Source organism: Prunus dulcis, chromosome 7 (genome assembly GCF_902201215.1).
Source record: "Prunus dulcis chromosome 7, ALMONDv2, whole genome shotgun sequence".
NCBI classification, from domain to species: domain Eukaryota; kingdom Viridiplantae; phylum Streptophyta; class Magnoliopsida; order Rosales; family Rosaceae; genus Prunus; species Prunus dulcis.
In genome coordinates, this window is record NC_047656.1 from 16,034,555 (window position 1) to 16,055,764 (window position 21,210).

Genomic DNA, 21,210 nt, shown 5'->3' on the forward strand with positions numbered 1-21,210 from the left:
GATGCCCCTCACAGTAGGTCTGACAAAAAAATTACTCGCGACTCACTTGTGCAAGCACTTTTCGATGCGAACGTGTAGCGTGAATAGGAAATAAGTGGTGAGCATTCATGATTGGACAGCAGTGGTGCTTGTGGGTCTCCAATTTTGATTATTACAGCCTGAAGCCAAAAGAAAATATGCGATTTCAATTGATAACGTCAATTCTGAAATGGTTCATGTTTTGTGTTTGTTAGAAGATCCTAAAACATCATTATAATTGCTAGTAAGATAAGCAAACCAGACTACAAAAGGCCAACGCAAGTATGATCCAAATTGCCGCCCTGTGACAATGAGTTGCTTGGAGCTTGACATCCTGGACATATATATGCATACAAAGAGGTGATTCTTCACCAACTTGAGTGGGAGAGAACCACACAAAGCAAGCATTACAAAGACAGGAACAAACCAACTTTTTCTTCGAGATAAGATGATGATTGATATTTGATCATGACTGCGGTCCATTTTCAATGGTGGTGCTTCGTAATCCATCTTTTCAACATCTTTTTCACCATCTGTTGTTCATTTGATAAAAAAACAGTAGAAAAGAAGAGAAATGTGAACATAACATGTTACCTTAAAACAATTTTACCCATTTTGTGTCATCCTTGTAGAAAAACTTCTGTATGCCCCGCCGGCACATAGCTCTGGTCTCTCACACACAAAATGTAACAGACCCACAATAAAAATGGGTCTGACACTACAGTGAGAGACCAGCGCCGTGGAGTTTTTCTTCACCCCTCAAGTCAATACGCTTACAGATCAAAATAACCCCATAGCAGAAGATATAACCTTTGTTGCATGGGTAAGAGAACTGCAGTATTCACATGAAAAGGCTACCATATCATTATTCCCAAAGTTGCACCATATTATCGAATCAGACATAATCAGTCATAAACTTTGATTGCTTCTTCAGAAAGGTTGTGCTTTGCAATTGCGTATAGTTTTCGGGTTAAGTAAAAAGTCAAAATTTCATGAAAACAGAATCAAACAGCAGAGAATGCAAGGAGATAGACTCACCTTTATAAAAGCTAAGAATTTGAACCAGGGCATGTCACTTTTTTGCTCACCGGACGAGGCTTGTTCACTGCTCTGAACCTGCAGTGACATCCAACTTCAAAGCAAACAAGTTATCTCCCACTCCCAATATGTTAGTTTAATTGATCCAAAGAGTATTGCTTTTGACATTGTTCAGCAGCGTCCTCTGTTGTCCGTGTATTTGTTTACTCATGGACGGCTGTATTTAAAAGCTAAATATGTGACTTGATGCTCAAATAAAGATAAGGAATCTTCAGACAAAAGTATAAAACTTTCAATGCACCCTCCTAGATCATGCTAAAAGGGAAATCAATCATTAATATATTATATCAATTAAAAAAGCAATCTCATTCTTGCATTACAATTGGTAAACTATAAATCTGCTAAGATCTATAGACTTAAAAAGGAAATCACAAATACAACAAACCAAAAAGGGTAATGCCATTCTTTCGCTTCCATTGGTAAACTAAACAACAGTGAGGATCTACACAATGATATGGAAGGACTATGCAGTTGAAGTGACTATGGATCTGGATCCACATATTGTGGAGGAAGTAGTACCGAATTCAGGCAGTACGCTGCAATTCCTATTTCCTTACAATAATTAGTACACTCAAACAGGCTACAGCACAGCTCAGCCAGCAAAATTTGATTCCGCGATGAATCTATATTGCCTGAAATATGTGCAGCTGACGAAGGAATATGAGTGCAAGTTCACACTGTAATTCTGATCAATAAGGGATAGCAGTGATCTTTTTGGTAGCTGGGCCAGGAAACAGCACCATTCATGAACTCCGTATGATGCTTCCAAATTTCTGCATCATAATTCTCTTGTAGGCTGAAGCGCAAATCATTTTCTTTGATTTTCTCTAGAAACTTGTCCAATGAGTCGCCCCTTTTAGGACTTAAAAATATAGCTTCTGAGGGCTGAACTTTTCCCAACAGGAACTTGACAATTTGAGCAAGTCCATTGTGGAATTCCTTGAAGAAGGTGCTGTGAATATGCCATATCAAGTCAATGAATATAACAAAAAATAAAGCATAAATATTTGAAACCATTTAGTGTGCAATCATGTGTGTTCATGCATTATGTTACATACTCAGTACAAATGCCTCTTGTCAGCTAGTGAACAAAACCAAGATGTTAGATTTCCCCAGGTCAACCAAAATTGCAATCAACAAAAGCTTTCCTCACCAATAAACTCCCAAACTCATCAAAAATATCAATTGAATATAAAGAAAGAGGAATCCACCATATCCTTTTGAGAATATAAAGTGGTCTACAAAAAAAGGCTGGGCCTATCCAGACAACCACCATGGCATCAACTAAGTCCAAATTCCATGTCTTTATGATAGAAAGATGAAATCATTGGGAAGTCCATACCACTTGCCACATGCTTTGTGGTAACTAAGGCATAATCCCTCCCTTCTTTTAATGGAAAGGGAAAATGCACAGATTGTTCAAATGGAAACTTAAAAGCAAAAAGAACATACCAGTCACTGGCAACAATGAGATCAAAAGTGCTAGAGATATTTGAAATTTCGTTCTGATTCCAATGCAACATCATAGACTTCACTCTTGTACCACCAAATGCTTTTGAGTTGGCGTCAATATTATGCTGAATATCTAAACATTAAGGAATCTGGACATTACAGGTTATGATTCACCAAATGATAAATTGGCTTTGAATCAATAATAGAAACAAGTAGATATTTCCAAATTCACTTAAGAGAAGGGAAAAAAACTCTATTAGTAATGGACGGTTCCTTGATGAGATAACACAAAGACAGAACAAAACATGAGAGGACTTGTGGGTTTGAAAAGATCCCAAGCCAGAACCATGTTCATAGGGCACAAGAAACCCTCCAAATCAATCCTAGGCAAGCATTAAAACTTGAGCAGAGCTTAACAGCCTCCTTTCATAAAAGATACAGCTAGAGAATACAAACAATCTTAAACCTTCTCTTGTATTTGCAATTAGGACGTGTACAGTTACAACCCTTTGAAAGGGAAATGGAAAAGGACCAATCCCAAAGCTGCTTCAGTTATGCATCTTTCAGAGCAAAATTTCTGAAAAATCATCAGATAAGATAAGCTAACTTGTTTAATGATTCTCATATAACTAGCATTCCCATCCTTATTAACATTTAGCACGATACAATTAGGATACAATCAACTACTTGAGGATTTCCATCTGAAATTACAACTTCTGATGCCTCAGTGACTGCTGCAATAACTAAACCAGCTAAGCCATAGCCTGATCCAAGCTCAATTACTCTCTTAGACCTAGAGAGTAGAAATCAAATGCAAAGAAATCATATAGAAGCAAAATGCACACTGAAAGCTGTATCAGAAGATAGCAAACAACCCATAACAACCTGAACATGTCTGCGTGTGACAAGCAAAAGTATGCAAGAACCTCTTCTGATGGCCACTGACCTGTACAAAACCATGAACAAGACACATGAAGCCAAAAGTTTGTTCAGAATCCCAGAACCAGTAAGATGCGTAGCCAATTTGTATAAATAGGAACTTACAAACAAGCCCAGTGTTGTCAATATTGTACTTATTACAAATCTCAAAGTCACTGAGTTCAGCATGGTCAACCATTCTTTGACTGCGCCAAAAACAAACATTCCACCAATCACATAAAAGATATCTATAACAATGTATCAAGAAGAAGAACCTTTAATAAAATATTATATATCAGCTCATTGTGCCATGTTTCAGATGCCCCACGTAGAGAAAATAAAACAACTTGGACAGTGCCCTTATATAGCTCTTGGGTTTTGCAAGCTTAAGTTTAAGCATGAGAAATTGAAATGAAAGATTCAATTTTGATGAGCTTTTCAAAAATACAAAATTCAAAGCTCACGTTAGGTTAAGCTTGGGAGCAGAGTCGATGGGCAAGGTGTAGCAGACGGTAACATCGCTCGAGTGAGATGCGTCGTCAACGAGATGGCATGGTAACAAGTTGAAGCCCTGCTTCGTCTTCCTCGTAATTCGCTTAATGCCGATTTCAGATTGCTCATCTGCTACAGTTCACAAACTATTCAAATTCAACAACAAATTCAGGCTGTATTTGATCATAGGGAGAGACAGATTGAGGAAGAGGAAGGCACCGTTTGGTTTGCGAAGAATAGCTTGACGAAGAATTTTCCATCTGAGAGACGAAGCCTTGACACTTGTTCCTGTTGTTCCAGTTTCCATTGTTGGTTGCCTTGCCACTCTCTGCGCGCTCTCTCTCCGTCTTGGCGATCTACTTCAGTCTCTTCACTTTAGCTGGTTGGTACGGAAACAAATGGTGCGCATTATTTCTCGGGCGTTACGGTGTCGTTTTAGTTGGCTCGTGATTGGGCCCTCGGCTTGTTTTATGTGTTAAGGCCCATCTACCAGCCCACATTCAGTGGCTCGCTTGTCACTTTTGTGCATTCACAATCAAAAATCACACACGTGTATGAACGAATAATCATAACAATTGAGAAATACTTATTCGAAAAAAGAGAAAAGAAAAAAAAAAAAAAAACCAGAAAAAGGAGTTGAGAAAGTAGGTGCTAAAGAAATAGATTATGATTTTGATGAGGCATGAGTTCGATTTCATGCAGATGTTAAAGAATGACAATTTGTAACTAATTAGCAATTGGCCTAATGATATTTCTCATTCACAATGTTATACGACATCATAAATTCGACTCTTCCTATCTACTCCAAATAAAAAATAAAAAATATAAAAATTTGTACAATTAATTAGCATTTGCAAAAACAAATCATTCACAACACCGTGAACAAGGAGAGAACGCAAGCAGCAAGATTAAACTATGCGGTCGTAGTGTGGTTTTTGCTCTCATAAATCTTGGCATAAACATTCTTTGTTCTAAATGCCAACAGCACATCCAGTGCAAGCCCAAGCATGCAAGCAATTGCCATGATCACAAACACAAGCATGTAACAGTGGGGCCCAACACAGGTGGTCCCACCGCCGCTGGTGCTAGTGGCTTGAGCATCATATAGAAGACCAGCAAGTAAGCCAGAGAAGAGGAAGGAGCCCAAAGGAAGGTTGAGGATGAGAATGTTGTACAAAAGTCCATAGTATTTGAGACCAAATAGCTCTGAGGCAACTGGAACTGTTATGGTGAGAAGCACCCCATACCCCATGCCCACCAAAATTGAACCAATGTAGAAAGATCCAGGCAAGGCTGAAGCCATAGCTATGAACCCAAGTGCCATTAGAACCTCAGCAGCTGCATTCCAAAGAGGCCTAGGGGTGCCACATTTCCTGCCGAAAAAAAAAAAAAAAAAAAAAGGATCAATATATGGTTAGCAACATTTGGAACCCTAGTTTCGTATGCTATTCTTTAACCTGTCTACATGAGTGAGGAAAAAAGTGTTCAGTATTGAGTATCAATCTACAATATTAAGTAGATTAATAGTAAGTGTAAGTGATAATGTATCAAGTATTATAAATTGATAATAAGTGACACGAGAAATTAAAAAGAACATACCCAATGTAATATTCCGAGGCCAGGCCAGAGACTATGCGACCAAAGAACCCCCAAATGCTAGTAAGCGATACGAAAATGGAGACATCATGGTAGCCAAGTGCCAGCCCCATCTGTGCCATATTGTTCATGACACACATTCCAGTGCCAACGCCACAAAGAAATGAGAAAAACAGTATCCAAAAATCAAACGTTTGTACCATTTCAATAATGGTATGGTCCTCCCCAATCAATGGCTGCCGCTTTCCTACAATATCTCTCAAATTAATGCCTTCATTTGAGTTCTGTATCTCTGGTGGCTTCTCAATTGGCCCTCCTATTTTAGCAAGCAATGGTTCCTTAATTTGATGTTCTATATCATCATTATGGCAACTGGGTTGGGTGCCGCTGGGTGTGTAGAGAAAAGTGTACAAAGGTACACCCAAGGGCATGGCTAGAAGGACAGCAAGTCCTATGACAAATGCCAAAGAGAGAACACGACCATGAGTTCCAGTGATGTCAAATGCCAAGAGATAGACAGCTACAGCAATGGCAATGACATCGAAGGCATGGAAGAACTCTGCTTCTTGTTTCTGCTCTGATGGCATAGAAGCCGGTTCGGTTTCCTTGAGGAACAGGACACCAGTGAGGCAAACAATGGCAGGGACTATAGCAAGCATAAGAAGGAATTTGGAGGGGTTGGAGGAGAATAGAGCAGTGCATAAGTCTGTGAAGATTGCTGTGCTTAACCCCACATACCCTTTAAGGATGCCTGAAACCGGACCGCGGTTTTTTGCAAAATTTCTCATGCAGGTCACTAGCACTGCTGTGTTCATCCAGGTTGTGCTGTTGCCTCCTATGCACATAAATATGCACATCTACATCCAGAACAGAAAATGATTTCAATTATCAAGAACCCGATAACAAAGAAGAAAAAAGCATGTAATTAACTTTCGGATTCTCCATTTTAACCACACATTTAAATAAGAATTTGCTTCAAGCGTCCTAATTACCAGTGTGACAACATAACGTGACAAATTGTGCGATAAGACAACATTATAGAAATGTGTGTTTTGGTATACCTGCCAGTATGGAAGAGGACTGATTCTCTGGCTAACAACCAGCCATTGAATTCCATATCCTATGAGCCCTTCCACTGCTCCAAAAATGAGAATAATGGAGGTCGGCCAACGATCAGAAGCCAGGCCAGATAAGAGCCCGAAGGCCTTGCCAACATCTTTAGCCACAGATAAGTTGTTAAGCTGAAGCTGGGTAAGTGCCATGAGAGATTTTAGAGCATGAGAATAGTTGGAAAATGTGTAATTGTTGCCGCTGATTGCTTGAACCCAAATGGCAGTTACAAATCCCAGCCATTTCCCAGCAGGGGATGTGAGAAATTGCCAAGGAAACATGATGACTCAAAGAAAATATTCAAAGGCAAAAAGTAGATCAGAATTCAGAACTTGATATGTTTGTTTGCTCAAGTTTTGTCCGAGCTTTTTGGTTCTGCTTGACCAAGTTATTTATAAATTTGTTTTGCCTTCATTAATGCGGATAATGCTTAAATTAACAAATCTGTTTTGGTTTAGTCCATGGTTTTACAATTCGGTGACGGGTTAATGTTGATTAAACAGAATAATGAAACAAAACCATTGCCTAAACATGGTGAACCCCCCGGATCAGAGAGCCTGTTTTCGAAATTGGCATGTACCCCAAATGACAGAAAAATAAAAAACAACATGAGCTAGATTGTATAATATCAAAATTAAATGAATTGATATTTAATACTAGGCAAAAAGTCACTTATGGTTCCTGTGGTTTACCACTTTTTTCAATAAGGTCTCTGTTGTTTCAATTTCGTCACTTTTGTCTCCGTGGTTTCAATTTGATGTAATTTAAGGACAATTCCCAATTTCTAATACTTATTGAGGGGCATTTTAGTCCAAACTTGCAGCCCCTACCCAACCACCTCCACCGCCAGTAGCCCTCCAAAAACTCATCCCTGTTGTAAACATTGACGATCCCATTGTCTAAACCAGCAACAAACAATGCTCATTGGAGATGTACAAAGAGAGGTACCATTATACAACCTTCATTAATTATTTTTTTTTGAGATTATGTTGAATTACTTAATCAGAAACTATCAAAGCTTGTGACACTGGCACAAGGTGCAGTAAGAGCTGCAATTGATGATGTTGTTCTAATCTTAGGCTACTTTTATGAAGCTTACAAAAGACCGAAGTAGACTTGCTCTAGTTACTTTGTTTTTCTTTTTTGGATGGAGATTACCTTTATCCCTTACGAAGAAATGAGATGAATTATGATTATAATTGTGAGTTTTTCTTTGGGTTCAGAAAAAAAAGAAAAGAAATGTATTTCCATTGTGTAATCCTAAGACCCGCTCGATTATGATTTTGTTAATTGATGTTTATGTATAGATGGCCATAATTTTTATCAACAAAAATTCAAATGGAGCATTGTTTGTTGTTGGTTTACAATAGAGATAAGTTTTTGGAGGGACTGCTGGGTGGTTGAGGAGGTGATGCAAGTTTGGACCGAAATGACCCTCAATAAGTTTCAGAAAAATTGAGAATTGTTCTTAAATTGGTTCAAATTAAAACCACAGGGACAAAAGTGACGAAATTGAAACCACGGGGACCTTAGTGGTAAAAATGGTAAACCACATGAACCTAAAATGACTTTTTACCTTAATATTAATGATCAATAAGAAATCTCCAATGAAGTTATTCTATAAATGAATTACTATTCTATCCTAAGCGAAGAATTATACATATCAATACATTCAAATCAAACAACACACAAATTTTCTCCTATTGGGCAGGTTTTAACCGCTACACCTCATGCTGTTGAGGAAGAAGCCAAGGGACAACCATCTGGGCTACTTCCCCACCACTTAAAGCTAACATGTTCCATCCCCAGACACAAGTACAAAATTACCGCCATGAAAGCTAATCCAGCATCTAGAGCTCCGGATAGAACATAGTTGTGGCGGCTCCACAAGCCACGATAATACCTGTAAGCAATAAAGCCCGAGGCGAATCCAATGAGAACCCAGCTGGTGAAGTTGACAGCAGTTGCCGGAGGCATGTTAACTGTTGCTCCTAGGAGCACAGGCATGGTGATAAGTTTAATCCAATGTTTTCTTGGGAAGGCCTTGTGTGCAAGCCAAACTAAGACAGGAGCTATAGCTCCAGCTAAGAAAAACCAGTTGATGGCAGAATAATGGCCAAGATCCCCGAAGATTCTTCGAGGCCCAACAAGACCCCAAATAACAGAAGCATCATAGAAGACATGATCACCGGGGCAAGTCCATGGACTGTCTGCTGGTAGTAACGCCCTGTCGCATATGTCTGGGATTGTGTTCATAAGCCACCATGCAGTTCCTAAATGGACGAATGCTGCTATAATAGTACCAACTACCTGAAAACAAATTGTTCCTGAATTATTACGGGACCATGTTTCATCCATCAATCAATGGACCAGAAACTTGATGAAACTTCACAAAGTTATTTTTTGGGTCTTAAAGTGCCAAAAGTTAATTTTCAGGAAGCTAGCTAACCTGTGCCATGAACATTGCTCTTGGAGGAATCTTCATGTAGTGCCCAAGCTTGAAGTCTTCCAGAAAAGCGATCCCCTGCTTCATGCTTATGTATCCATAAACTTTAAAGCATACGTTAGCAACTGGATATCCTGGATACAGATACCCGATAATGTACTCTGTGATCACATTCAACGCTGGTTTCTGTTCACCAATGAAAAGATTGTTCATGAGCAATAACAATGCAAAACTAGGTACAAGCATGGGGTACCAGAATTAAACAGAACATGTTAAACTTTTAAGGGGCACAGTTGGAATTTGAACCCTATTCAGGGCTCCAGGGAGTCCCCATAGGGGCCAAAGCATGTCAGCTTCATAAATTTAACCACAGGCTGAATATGAGATTCCATGTTCAGCTACATTTGCTGATGGTGAGTGGATAGTAAAGAACATCCCACGTGAACGCAAAAAGGGAGAATATGAGAAAGAGCGTGATACTCCACCTGATTTGTTGTGGCAGCAATGACTCCAATAGGAAGAGTGAAAAACAAGGCTAGACCACAAGCAAGCAAGACCCCCCACCATTTCAATTGAAGTTGATCGTTGTAATAATGGCATGTAAACATGGTCGCCACTATGTTAGCCACCAGGATGCACATGAACCACCATCCTGGAACTTGCTTATATTTTCTCATGAGCTTCGTGTGCACATCCATCTTCTTCTCGCGGATGGCAGACGTGCTTAGCTGCCAGATGTCTCTGCAAGCTTGAAAAATTAAGGCCCGATAACAAAATATAGAGCAATATATAAGCTAGTTCACCTTACATTATATTTAAATCTATATATATATATATATATATATATATAAGCAAGGGATGTCCGTTGGACACAACTGAAAAGACAACATTATAATGTTTAAGGCAACAGTTTAACCTGGAGAGTGCGGCTTACCTCCCATTGAAAAGGAGAACATGAACAATAGTGGCAGTAAGGCAGGCAAAATTGACACCATAGTACATAGCAAAGAAGGTGCTGATATGGAGAACGCCCTCTCGCTCATATGCATCAATGTCAAGGCGGAAGTTGGGGTCTATTATAGCTGATATGTTGTAGCTCTGGCCAGTAGATGTGAACAGACCATCCGAGACTATGGGAAAAGTTTTGGCATTATATAAATTGAGCCAATAAGCCACAGGAGTTATGACATACAACACGAGGAAAAAACCAGCAGTAATGTTGGCCGTAGCAAACCATGGACTGGCGAGCGGGCTCCCAAGATAAGAGGATATACTGGACCAATCAAGCCCGATTGCGCCAATGCCGAGACCATGCAGCCCTGAACCTAGCTGATGAGCAAGGATGGAAGTAGGGAATATCCAGCAAATCCAGGAAAGGGAAGTCAACATTGGGAAGAGGTAGCCTGGAAGGACGTAGTAAGCAAAGCTGCAAGTGAAAGCAATGAGGAAGAACTGGTTCCTTGTTAGCCCACCCTTTGGCCTGTTCTCTTTCTCATGCAGTGCCCTGTCCACTCACAAATACATAACATGCACGCAGTTTAGATGAAACAGTCGTTACTTTCCCCAACATTCTTGTTCATAATTAACATTTGTATCAGTGACAACATTACTCTACAAAAAAGACCAGTAGAAAAACTTAATTGAGCAGTGCTAGGGAGCCCAGATTTTTTGACCAACTAATATTAGAGTCACCAATTCTTATCCTAAGTTTTTACACCCAATTGACAAATGACAAAGTATTTTGCTTGTTCATAATATTTGAGCATATTTGAGAACTTATTTATTTATAATAAGGACTGTAAATACATGTCACATCATATAATGATACAGTGATGATCGGATGAACTCATTAATATATCTAAGCTTTGTAGTATTTTTACTTCCAAATATTGAGAGATATCCCAAGTTCGATTGTTCCCTACTTATAAATTACAAAAAGTATAGATTATTTTGACCGGTAATTTAATGGGCTCAAAACGGATCCTATGCACAAGGCTTCTATAATTCTCAGGCCCAGACCCAGGCTTAGACCCATGGCTAGGCCCACAGATAGTATAGGGAGCACCTGCTTTAGTTAGACCATTGAATAGTCAACGAACGTGCACAAAACGATAACTAAATGTCCACTAACAGAACAACACGTGGCAAAATGAAGCAAAGAAAGGACGTCACCTGAATAGTGAAACCTGAACGAGGTTTTGAGGCCACCACATAGCGGCGGGCTCAACCAAGTAACGGCGGAACAACCCGGCCCAGCCGAATCCGAGCACCTGGGTAGTCAAAACGACAAGCAGCGCAACAAAAAACGACAGGTTCTTCTTGTAAAAAAGCTTTACAGTGCTCACTATATGAATGGCGTAGACGTTGCCAGCCCCGGAGTTGGCGAAGATGGTGATGAGCACGTGCTCCTTGACATTGAAGGGGCCCGGGTTGAGCGTGAATTCCCATTTTTGGCCCTTGAAGAAAACGCGTTTCGTAATCAGCGATGCCATGAGGTGGCCGAGCGGGACCACCGCGATCTGAGCCGAGATCGAGGTGAGGGAGAGAGGCTCCCGGCGGTACCAGAAGAACTGGTTGAGGAATGAAAGTAGAACGCACGCGAGGGCTCCAAGCGTCCAAGTCCGGAAAGTGACGGTCGGGAGAGAGGGATCGTCGGTGACCGGAACCGTGAGGGCGACTTGCTCGATCGGGGAGTTCTCGTGGCCAGAAAACTCATCCGCCGGCGGCGGTCGTGAAGCGGAGCCATCGATCTTGTTGCTGTGAACTGTGAAGCAGTTGGTAGTTAGAAAAATGGAGGGAAAATTAGTTAGGAGATAGATAAATGGAAGCGAAAAAGAAATTTGTGAAGTTAGTTGTTACTAAGAGGAGATGAGATTTCGTGTTCGCTAGTCATCTTGTTGCTTTCTCCAGGCGTCGATCATGGCCTGTTTGTGCCTGCCTGGTGTCTAATTAATTAAATTAAATTTCTGAGTTGAAAATCGTCTGGTATTTGTTTAAGTTAGACAATTTAATCAAGAGATGTCATTGGTGACTGTTGGAAGTTTGGAGGTTTGCTAATAATTCAAATGGTTGTTATGTCGTCACTGAATCTGTACTGATTTCAGGCGACATGCATTTCAGATTCAGGCTTCACAAAACACACGTGCGATTATTGGGAAATAAAATCCAATTTCAATCTCAAATTGAATTTCCAATGCATTGGGTGGGGCTAACCAGTCAGCCATTTTAGTTTTCATGTATCTTACGTGAGTTAGACTAGTTTGGTAGGGCACTGAATCTTGAATCCAAGTTTTTGCTTGTATTATTAAAAGAATATAAAAAGAGTAAATGAGGTACAAACTATATTCCATCACAAAAATAACGCCCAAAGTGCCATCAAAGATGTCTAACCCCCCATGCCACTTGACATTGACATGGACTATTACTTGGGCTCTTGAACATCTAAAACCAGATTAAATGGCCAATTTTGAGAACTTTGCAACAAAAAGTCCACTAGTTTTTGAAGTCAAGGGATCAAAGCGCAGGGTATTTGGTAGTTGTCCGTTCTTGCTTGGCCAATTTTCAACACCATCTATCGCCTGCAACTCTGCGGAACATGAAGGCTTCAATGAGTCAACAGGTAAAATGAGAAGTCATTGTATATAGCTCGTAAGTTCGTAACTACACTAACATAAGTTGCAGGCTGTAAAATACTTGAAACCATCGCTGATAATATCACAAAGCACAAAAGACTTTACCAGCAAACGGATTTTCCTCAAGAAACTGCTTTACAACGTCTTCATTCTGAGCAACTGTCAAGCTAATCAATAGGAAAAGAAAAAAAATTAGCAATATAGGCAGATACCCCTTAGTGTAAGTTACCAAAAGTTCAAGGAACAGCCAACGAAAAGCACCTGCAAGTGCTATAAACAAGAAGTCCCCCAGCTTTTAGCAATCTAAAACCATTGGTTAGGAGCTTTAACTGCAAGCAAAAGACACATATTATCATCACTTTACTAAGCACGCACACCAATCAAACGGGACATGAATAAGAAAGCAAGAATTCTGCCACGAAATGCATATGAGAAAAATTACATTAGCAGATTAGGATATCTATAGGACATAAAACTTTCAAACTTCTATCTTCTTCAGTACTCTTACTAAGAGTATTGGCTTTAGCTTCTAACTTGTTACATAGGATGTAAACTGAATTATTTAGTCTTACACAATCTATGAGAAAATGTAAGAAACTCCATTGGATGGATATGTAATTGTTGTTTCCTCCATCAATTGGAACTTCGACATAAGCAAAGTAGCATAGTTGACAAATACATTTAAGCGAAATTAAATCAGATACCTGAAGCACAGTGAGGCTATCACTTCTCTCTGCATCCAACACACGTCGTTGAAGAGTTTCCCATCCCCAATGTTCAAATTTTTGGACATGTTTAATTGATCCATCATGAGTGCACTCTGCATCCACTAGGACCTGAAATAAGATAGCCAGCTTAGAAAAATCCAACCAACCTTGAAAAGATGTTAAACTACAAAGAGGTAACATAACTGATATTTAAAAGGTGTTATTACTTGTCAAAAAAAGTAGGGAAATAGAAAAACGTGAAGGAGATGTGAAAATGCAGGTTAAAACAAAGAATCAAAATCCAGTTTCACCTTGTCATAGCCACAGCCCAAAAGCTCGCTGTCACGAAATGTTTGGTACAATTCACTTTTATTCCGTCCAACGACACCAGAGTGGCGACCATAATAAATGAGCTCTGGAAGTTGATTTCCTGAATGCACAGCACCACTTTTTCTTACCCTAGCTGCTTTTTTCCTTTCTTTCCATGGTCTCCGAGATGTCCACTCCTTGAATGTCACATTTTCTTCCAAAGCAGATTCACCTGCATAATTCTAGATAGAATGATAACATATTAAAAAGAGCATATGCTTGCAAACTGCACTATGAAGGATTTCACAGTATCACATATGAAGCTTCTGGTATATGTGGATTCAGATCAGTTACATGATTTTGGATCAGAATGAATTCTCATGGGCATGAGGGAAAAGGTTGTCCCATCAGCAACAAATAGTCGGCAGCGATTGCCCAATGCATATTTCTGCAACATTGTCCTACAAGCCGCTAAACGATGGCTTGAAACATCAACACCAGTTACAGAACCAGAATCACCAAGAATGTCCAACATCAGACAAAGCTTAGCACCTGGATATAAATTATACACGTTAAAAGTGAGCCTTCAGAAACAAAAATCATCAGTGTGACTGAATCATATAAACTCTCACACGAATGCTGTGAATTGCATCTTCCTTTTTCTGGCTATTTTATAAATTCTAAACCTTTCAAGTTTAAATTTCTAAAATGAAGTGTTTTTGCAATTTTGCAGCCACTCCTATAGTTCATGTTTTAAAATTTAAGAGCATAATTAGTTAAGCATAACAACACAAAAATTAGTCGCCTTTTCTCAACGTATATTGCTAAACTGATGCAAAAAATCTGATAAACTTACACACTTGTACACATTAAAGTTTACTCATTGCATACAGAAACCAGAAACTAACTTACCAGGAGCAGCACAAAGATCAAGAACATGATCTCCAGCTGAGATATTCAATGCTGAAACAGCAGCTCCAGACGCCGCATCGATTCCATACATCTAAAACATAAAAACAAACGCAAAAGTAAAACATTGCAATTAGAATTTGGGATTTCTTGCTTAAAAATTAAAGAAAGCAACTGCTTGATCTTTTCGCTCACCTTCCCTTCTCTGTATGCATTTGAGTTAGCGATTTGAACGTCGGGAGGAAGAGCATAAAAGCCAGGCAGCCAATCCACTTTTTCAAGCTTGCACTTGATTTCACCTTCAATTTCTTCAATTTGAGCTTCGCAACCAGGCTTTAACCTTTCGGTTACACCAAAAACAGAGCAGCAAAAACCCAAAGGAAAAAAACCCATCAAAATCGAACTCTTCAATAACAAAAGCACAATCAAAAACAGAAAAATAAGTACAAATTCAGAGAGAGCACCTTATGTAACGAGGGGTCAAATTGCTCTCGGCATAAATGGAAGGGTCTAAACCATTTGCTTTCAGAAAATCGAGGAAGCCGTCTGGCAACGCTGCGTTCGAAGCTTCTTCTTCCATGAAACTCGCAGGCTCAAGCTTTTCTCAGGGACTTCAACTGAAATCAATCCAAGAGTTTAAAAAACGAAGCTTTTTTTACTTTGACGGCTAGGCTAATGGTTACTGATAAAAAGACCGCGCTTTATTTAGGTTAGCCGAAACGGCACCGTCTGGCTCAACAATACAGAATATAAAAAAATACAAGTAACAAATAGTGAAATGCTGTCGAGAAGTTGAGACTGCAATTCCTCATTTGCGTGGGGTTTTCAGTCTCTGTTTTCTTAAAACCTCACTGTATCGGTATGTTTATTTTCTGCTTTCAAATTTTCGGTTTATTCGAATTGTTGATCGCTGATTTGTTAAATTTCACAGAAATTCAAGCGTCTAAACCCAATAAACTTGTTTGTTTGTTGTTGTGATTTTGTGTTTTAGGTAATTGGAGCTGTGAAAGAGAAAGATGAGGCAAGCTTTTCTGGGATTATGTTTGCTTGTTTTTGCTCACCTTGTCCAACTAACCTCAGCTATTGTCGTTCTCAAACCATTTGCCAGGGAGTTCTCGGACCTTCCCGCCAAATTTGGTAACTTTCCATCTTTTGCCATTTGCTTGCTGAGAAAATTTAGGGAAAGTAATCTGATTTTCCTTTTTTTCTTTCTTGGGTTGAAGTCAGCTTTAGATTTTATAATACAAATTTCCAATTTTTCGGTTGTTTTATTAAATACTTTTGCTAAGCATTGAGATCTGAACACATTATTCTTTTTTTTCTCTCTTTCTATTTTTGCTCTTGATTTTTCGTTTAATAGCTATTGCTGTCAATAGCTCTGGCATATGTGGAGCTTTGCTTATATCAGACCCTTTGGACGCCTGCTCATCTCTACGCAATGGACTTCGACCAAACGAAACTGATAAAACAAGGTTTGCTTTGATAGTTAGAGGTGAATGTGCTTTCAAGGATAAAGTCCAAAATGCTCAAAATGCCGGATTTCGTGGTGCTATTGTTTATGACGATAGAGATAAAGGCAAATTGGTCTACAGTGAGTCGCCATGTCCCTTCAAATTTTTGTCATGTGTTTTCAAATTTTTTTATTGGAATCCGTATATCATTTCGTACATGTTACCCTTTGCCTTCTATGAAATGTGGATAAATGTTTAACTGTTATAAATTTATAATGATTGTTGTCCTCTATTTGCAGTGATGATAGAGAGTGTAAATATTACAATTCATGCTGTATTTGTTTCGAAAGCATCGGGTGAAGTGTTAAAGGAGCATGCTCTAGGGGAAGAAGGGGAATGCTGCATCTTCCCATTTCAAAATGAAACAGCTTGGACGGTTCTAGCTATATCTTTTATCTCATTTCTTGTCATATTGGGTATACTTATAATAGCCATCTTTGCTCCGAGACACTGGCTCTATTCTCAAGGAAGAAACCAGCTTCCTAAAAGTGTGGATACCAAGATTGTGGAAGCTCTACCTTGCTTCACATTTAGTTCCACTGGTTTGGGTGAATGCCACAGTGAAGAAACTTGTGCCATCTGCCTTGAGAATTACAAAGATGAGGAAATTCTTAAAGTTCTTCCCTGCCAACATGGTAAGTTTTGAGATGTTCGTGTTGATATCCCTGGAATTTTCATCATTGTTGTAGTATCAGTCTCATCAAGCCGCAAAGCTGTTGACAGTGTGGTGTATGTTTGCGTCTGCATATTAGGAAAGTCCCATAAGATAACAGCTTACCTTGATGTGTCATGATATCTCAGAAGACTTCCACCTGTTCATAAATTACATTGTAGAAGAACTTGAGGTATTATAATATGCTCTTGCACATTGTGGACATGTGCAACTGTAATTCTCGTGACAAATATTAGAGTATTGCGTTGCGTCCAATCTAAGAAGAAAGAACTCAAAGAAGCAGCTATTCTATTTCTCCCCATGTCCAATTAAAAGTACAGATAACTAGAAGTATTATCTTAATGGTTTGATTGTTCAAATGTTGTCAAATTCTAATGTTGGTTATAGGGTTAGGGACATGCCTATCATCATAGTAGGTAATTGACTTTGACCTTACTCAAAGGGTGGATCGTAGTTGGCATTTACTTCCTCACCTTCTCAATCAAAATTTGTACATTTCCGTTAATAAACCTGAGAACTACTTGCAGAATTTCATTCAAGCTGTGTGGATTCATGGCTGACAAAATGGGGGACATTCTGCCCCGTGTGCAAGCATGATATGAGAACCAAAATTGTGAATCCCGAGGTAAGAGAATTTGGTCCATCCTCACTATCTAGTGTTTGATGGCTGAATCTTCTTTAGTTTCTTGAATAGTTCAGGCTGCGGAGTTACTATTATTATTGAAATTGCAGTCCTTAGTTTGATATTTGGCTAATTTAGTAGTAATTTTCTTTGGTGAGGAAAGAGATCCTGGCCTATGGGTTTGAGGATAAGTTATTAACCTATGTATGGTTTTTATTGGCCAATACCTGATGTGGTTTATTTACTGAAGTTTGGTTATTTTCTTCTTGCAGATCAAAAGGAGGACCTGGTTGTACAGTTAGTGAATGGAAAATATGACTTGTCAAGGTATGGAGATTAATTATGTTGAATTTTGAATGTAGTTTTCCCCCAAAAGTGAAATCATTTTACAAATCTATATCATTTTAAGGTATAAAAGTGAAAGAAATTATTTGGATTTTCAAATACTTGCTAGTCTGAATCCTCCCCAAGGTTGTTCTGTCTTTAACAGCATTGTTACATCCAACCTTGTTTTATCCTTGTCAGGGTTCCCTCCCATTTATTGTGTATGTCTATATGAACTCCACTCAAATGCGTTTCATTGCATGGATTGAAGAGACGTCTAGATGATATTTGTCTGCATTTTTATGAACGTATCAATAAAGTTTGCTGTTCAAAATTTCCGTGAAAACTTGTCCGAGGCAACACGAATGTAAAGGTCATCGGTGCTCTATCCTATGCAAAATCCTTGATGTGATCTACAAGCTGGCCAACTGGGACAAAGTTTTGTGCCCCTGTATATTGTCTGAAGCTCGAGTGTAGTTTTGCCCCAGCCACTGCCAAAGCAGCAAGGGAACCCATTGCTAACAGCACTGCTCTTGAATGGTTTGCACACTAGGATTTGCACTGTTGTATATTTTAGGTCTAAATGTATCTAGTATGTTAGTCGGCTTCGATTCAATACAAGCATGTGGTCCAAGAGTTTGGTTACGACAATAATTTCGACATATGAGCAATTTGCCCTATCAAGAGATGCGTTAGTGGATTTGGTTGTGGCTTCCACAAAGGCCAAATCCATTGTTAAAGTGCTGCAAATAAAGTGAAAAATAGCCTATTGGTCGGACTATCGGTTGTGGCTTTCACATATTAAATCCATTGTTATTCTAGACTAAATAAATTCTAAGATTAATGATCCTGAATCCATCCACATTGCTCTGGCTATATAATATCTAGCATCGCTAATTTTATTAGCATTGTCCTCGTTCAAATGAGTGTGTTCCCTACTTGATTCGCTCCAAAGCTCTCTTCATCTACCACATCAAGATCATGCGAATTGTGCAAAATTTCATTATGTCCCCAATAATGTCACTTCATATCTGTACATGTCACTTCAATTTTGTATCTCAGTTATATCATGCGAAGGAATATTCTGCGGTGGCAACTTGCAAAATTGGAATCAGAATAAATCAAAATTGGAATGAGAATAAATCTTCACAAGTCTCTAACTAAAACAGCAGGTAAAAAATTCCATGATATAACTGAGATACAAAATTGCCACCACACACTACACAATCTACGAATAAATGGATGCTAAAAAAGTATTCGATTTTGTTTTCCTTCACATCGAAGTTGGGTCCTCACCCTTAGGTTCGGTGGCAGTGGAACGACGTTATGTGGCCCCAGATGACTGGAACCGTACGTAGTTTTAGCTCCATATATATAAGGCACTCTTCCCCACAGAAAATGAACCACTAAACCAGTCGACACAAACAGCTACACCAGCAGTAATCCTCAGCCCACGTATTCTAGCCTCCTTCAGCTAGTTTTCCAGGCTAGCAAACAGCTACCCGATCTTAGAAACCAAGCTGCTCTATATATACCACCAACTTTTCTTCATGGGTTCTATTGAAAGGTGACTTTTTTCAGTCTAAATCTTCAGCAAATTACTTTCTTGGAGTTCCTTTTTGCACATTCTGATATGGGTCTTTCTTGGTTTGGGTTGTCTTGTGGGTTTGTTGCTCTGTTTCCCCTGTTATTTTGTAGCTCGGGATCAGAGGTCGTCACCGTTGATGTTCAAGCTGCCAAGGATCTGCTCAAGTCTGGCTATGGTTATGTGGATGTCAGGTAAAGGGCTCTCTTTTCCGGAAAGAAAAAAAAAATATATATATATATATATATATATATTCTCAAATTAATGAACTTTATGAGAGACTGAGAGTTGTTTCAAACTTCCAATTGGGTTTCTTTTTCATTAAAAGGAAATATTAGTTGAGTTAATGTTGTTTGTGATAGGACGGTGGAGGAGTACAAGAAAGGGCATGTGGATGCAGAGAAGATTTTAAACATTCCTTACCTGTTCAATACACCTGAAGGTGGCTGTAACTTCTATTAGTTGATTAGCTTCTTCCTTTTTTTTTTTTTTATAACTAAGTTTCAATTTCTGTGTTTACTTTGAAATTGATGAAATTTCATTGTGGTTTTGGCCTTCAGGGAGGGTAAAAAATCCCCAATTTTTGCAGGAGGTTTCATCTGCTTGCAACAAAGAGGACCTTCTTGTTGTGGTAAGCTAGTAGCTTTTGGAGCAAACTACATCAATTTCTTCTGGTGTCTGACTGTGAGATTACATATTTACAGGGTTGTCAAAGTGGGGTCAGATCTCTTTCTGCAACTACTGATCTTCTGACTGCTGTAAGTACACTTGTATTTCACCCAAATTTATAAGTTCTTGCACTTTTTAATGCCATGTTGAAGAAAGCAATCAAAATTCAAAACAGCCTATAAATATTTTGCTATGGTCATTTATGTTCTTTCCTTTTCCACAAATTTTTAGAAGCTTGTGAATGAAATGACAGGGTTTCAAGCATGCGAACAACATGGGAGGAGGCTATCTTGCTTGGGTAGAGCATCATTTTCCTGTTACTAAGCCAGAAGATGCTGGCAAAAACAATCAAGAAGTTGACCAACGAAAGAAGGCAGAAGATGAGCTCTAATTTTTCACATAGCAATATCTTCTCTTCTATAGTTAAGAAAATCTGAACGGGAACTTAATAAATACGTCCAGGTGTAGCGAGAGTAATCATCTACAAATAAAACATAATATAAAGCACCTCTCATGGAGGAAATCGGAGCTTTACCCCAAATATCAAAGTGCACAAGGTCAAAGGGAGCGGAAGTAGATGTTCTATGTATATAATAGTATATGCTTTGATTAGAAATCAAATTATGTACCTTGATGAACGTGTAAGCTGAATTTATCATAAAGAAGGGGAATTATGTCATTGTTATGATTACTTAAATTTTACTCCTAGTCAACGGATCTAATCCAATGAAAAATGGTCTTGACTTGCAGACTAGAGGTCTCATGTTCGAACCTTCATGGCATCATAGTTGTGTGTGTATGTGAGAAATCATCATTCCCTATAATTTAGACTATCGTTTATACTGAAATTTGTTTTACCCCTATTGCAAACGAGGTCTAGTTCGGTCCGGTGCACTCAAGTCTCAACCCACTTCTCGTTTGGTACACAGGCTTGGCTTGGACTGGCTTGGACTAAATTTAGTACCATGTTTGTTTCATTTAATTCTAGTCTTAGATAGGATTGCTAATACCGGGCCCACCAAAAACACCTCATTAGGAGGGGTTTACTAAGCCCATGTAGAAAGGGAGGATTAGCTAGTCCTATGTTCACCAATGTATAAGATGCATATATTATATTGTAATACTAATAACATATACTA

At 38.9% G+C, this 21,210-nt stretch overlaps 5 protein-coding genes across 7 annotated transcripts; 1 reads left to right on the forward strand and 4 right to left on the reverse strand.

The window, feature by feature from the left end:
- Positions 1–122: 122 nt before the first annotated feature.
- Positions 123–4,345, reverse strand: LOC117633916 (calmodulin-lysine N-methyltransferase). Of its 3 annotated transcripts, XR_004586719.1 has the most exons (8): positions 4,198–4,345; positions 3,951–4,110; positions 3,613–3,692; positions 3,454–3,514; positions 3,246–3,361; positions 2,569–2,701; positions 1,057–2,068; positions 169–551 (listed from the first exon to the last, which is right to left on the reverse strand). XR_004586719.1 is itself a non-coding variant. In XM_034367772.1 (7 exons), the coding sequence occupies exons 1-7, from the start codon at positions 4,283–4,285 to the stop codon at positions 1,789–1,791; spliced, it is 915 nt and encodes a 304-aa protein (XP_034223663.1). In that variant the 5' UTR covers positions 4,286–4,345; the 3' UTR covers positions 123–1,788. The 3 variants fall into 3 exon arrangements, 2 of the variants coding, with proteins under 2 accessions (XP_034223663.1, XP_034223662.1); XM_034367772.1 differs by having other exon boundaries at positions 123–2,068; positions 3,951–4,107; XM_034367771.1 differs by having other exon boundaries at positions 123–2,068.
- Positions 4,346–4,774: 429 nt separating this feature from the next.
- LOC117633913 (protein NUCLEAR FUSION DEFECTIVE 4-like) lies at positions 4,775–7,016 on the reverse strand. Its single transcript, XM_034367769.1, has 3 exons — positions 6,636–7,016; positions 5,578–6,431; positions 4,775–5,351 (listed from the first exon to the last, which is right to left on the reverse strand). The coding sequence occupies exons 1-3, from the start codon at positions 6,963–6,965 to the stop codon at positions 4,892–4,894; spliced, it is 1,644 nt and encodes a 547-aa protein (XP_034223660.1). The 5' UTR covers positions 6,966–7,016; the 3' UTR covers positions 4,775–4,891.
- A 1,222-nt stretch (positions 7,017–8,238) lies between these two features.
- Positions 8,239–12,225, reverse strand: LOC117635740 (oligopeptide transporter 7-like). Its single transcript, XM_034370097.1, has 6 exons — positions 11,990–12,225; positions 11,303–11,894; positions 10,065–10,634; positions 9,616–9,871; positions 9,134–9,316; positions 8,239–8,994 (listed from the first exon to the last, which is right to left on the reverse strand). Exons 1-6 carry the CDS (start codon positions 12,021–12,023, stop codon positions 8,413–8,415), a joined length of 2,217 nt encoding a protein of 738 aa, XP_034225988.1. The 5' UTR covers positions 12,024–12,225; the 3' UTR covers positions 8,239–8,412.
- A 183-nt stretch (positions 12,226–12,408) lies between these two features.
- On the reverse strand, positions 12,409–15,347 carry LOC117634596 (ribosomal RNA small subunit methyltransferase F). The gene is made up of 9 exons (XM_034368760.1): positions 15,152–15,347; positions 14,883–15,027; positions 14,691–14,781; positions 14,133–14,330; positions 13,781–14,010; positions 13,467–13,598; positions 13,024–13,091; positions 12,868–12,929; positions 12,409–12,716 (listed from the first exon to the last, which is right to left on the reverse strand). The coding sequence occupies exons 1-9, from the start codon at positions 15,265–15,267 to the stop codon at positions 12,583–12,585; spliced, it is 1,176 nt and encodes a 391-aa protein (XP_034224651.1). The 5' UTR covers positions 15,268–15,347; the 3' UTR covers positions 12,409–12,582.
- A 99-nt stretch (positions 15,348–15,446) lies between these two features.
- LOC117635461 (receptor homology region, transmembrane domain- and RING domain-containing protein 1) lies at positions 15,447–20,762 on the forward strand. The gene is made up of 12 exons (XM_034369774.1): positions 15,447–15,546; positions 15,679–15,824; positions 16,048–16,278; positions 16,438–16,833; positions 17,399–17,496; positions 17,766–17,790; positions 18,019–18,038; positions 19,385–19,596; positions 19,765–19,844; positions 19,963–20,033; positions 20,107–20,160; positions 20,325–20,762. Exons 2-12 carry the CDS (start codon positions 15,704–15,706, stop codon positions 20,460–20,462), a joined length of 1,446 nt encoding a protein of 481 aa, XP_034225665.1. The 5' UTR covers positions 15,447–15,546; positions 15,679–15,703; the 3' UTR covers positions 20,463–20,762.
- Positions 20,763–21,210: the final 448 nt, after the last annotated feature.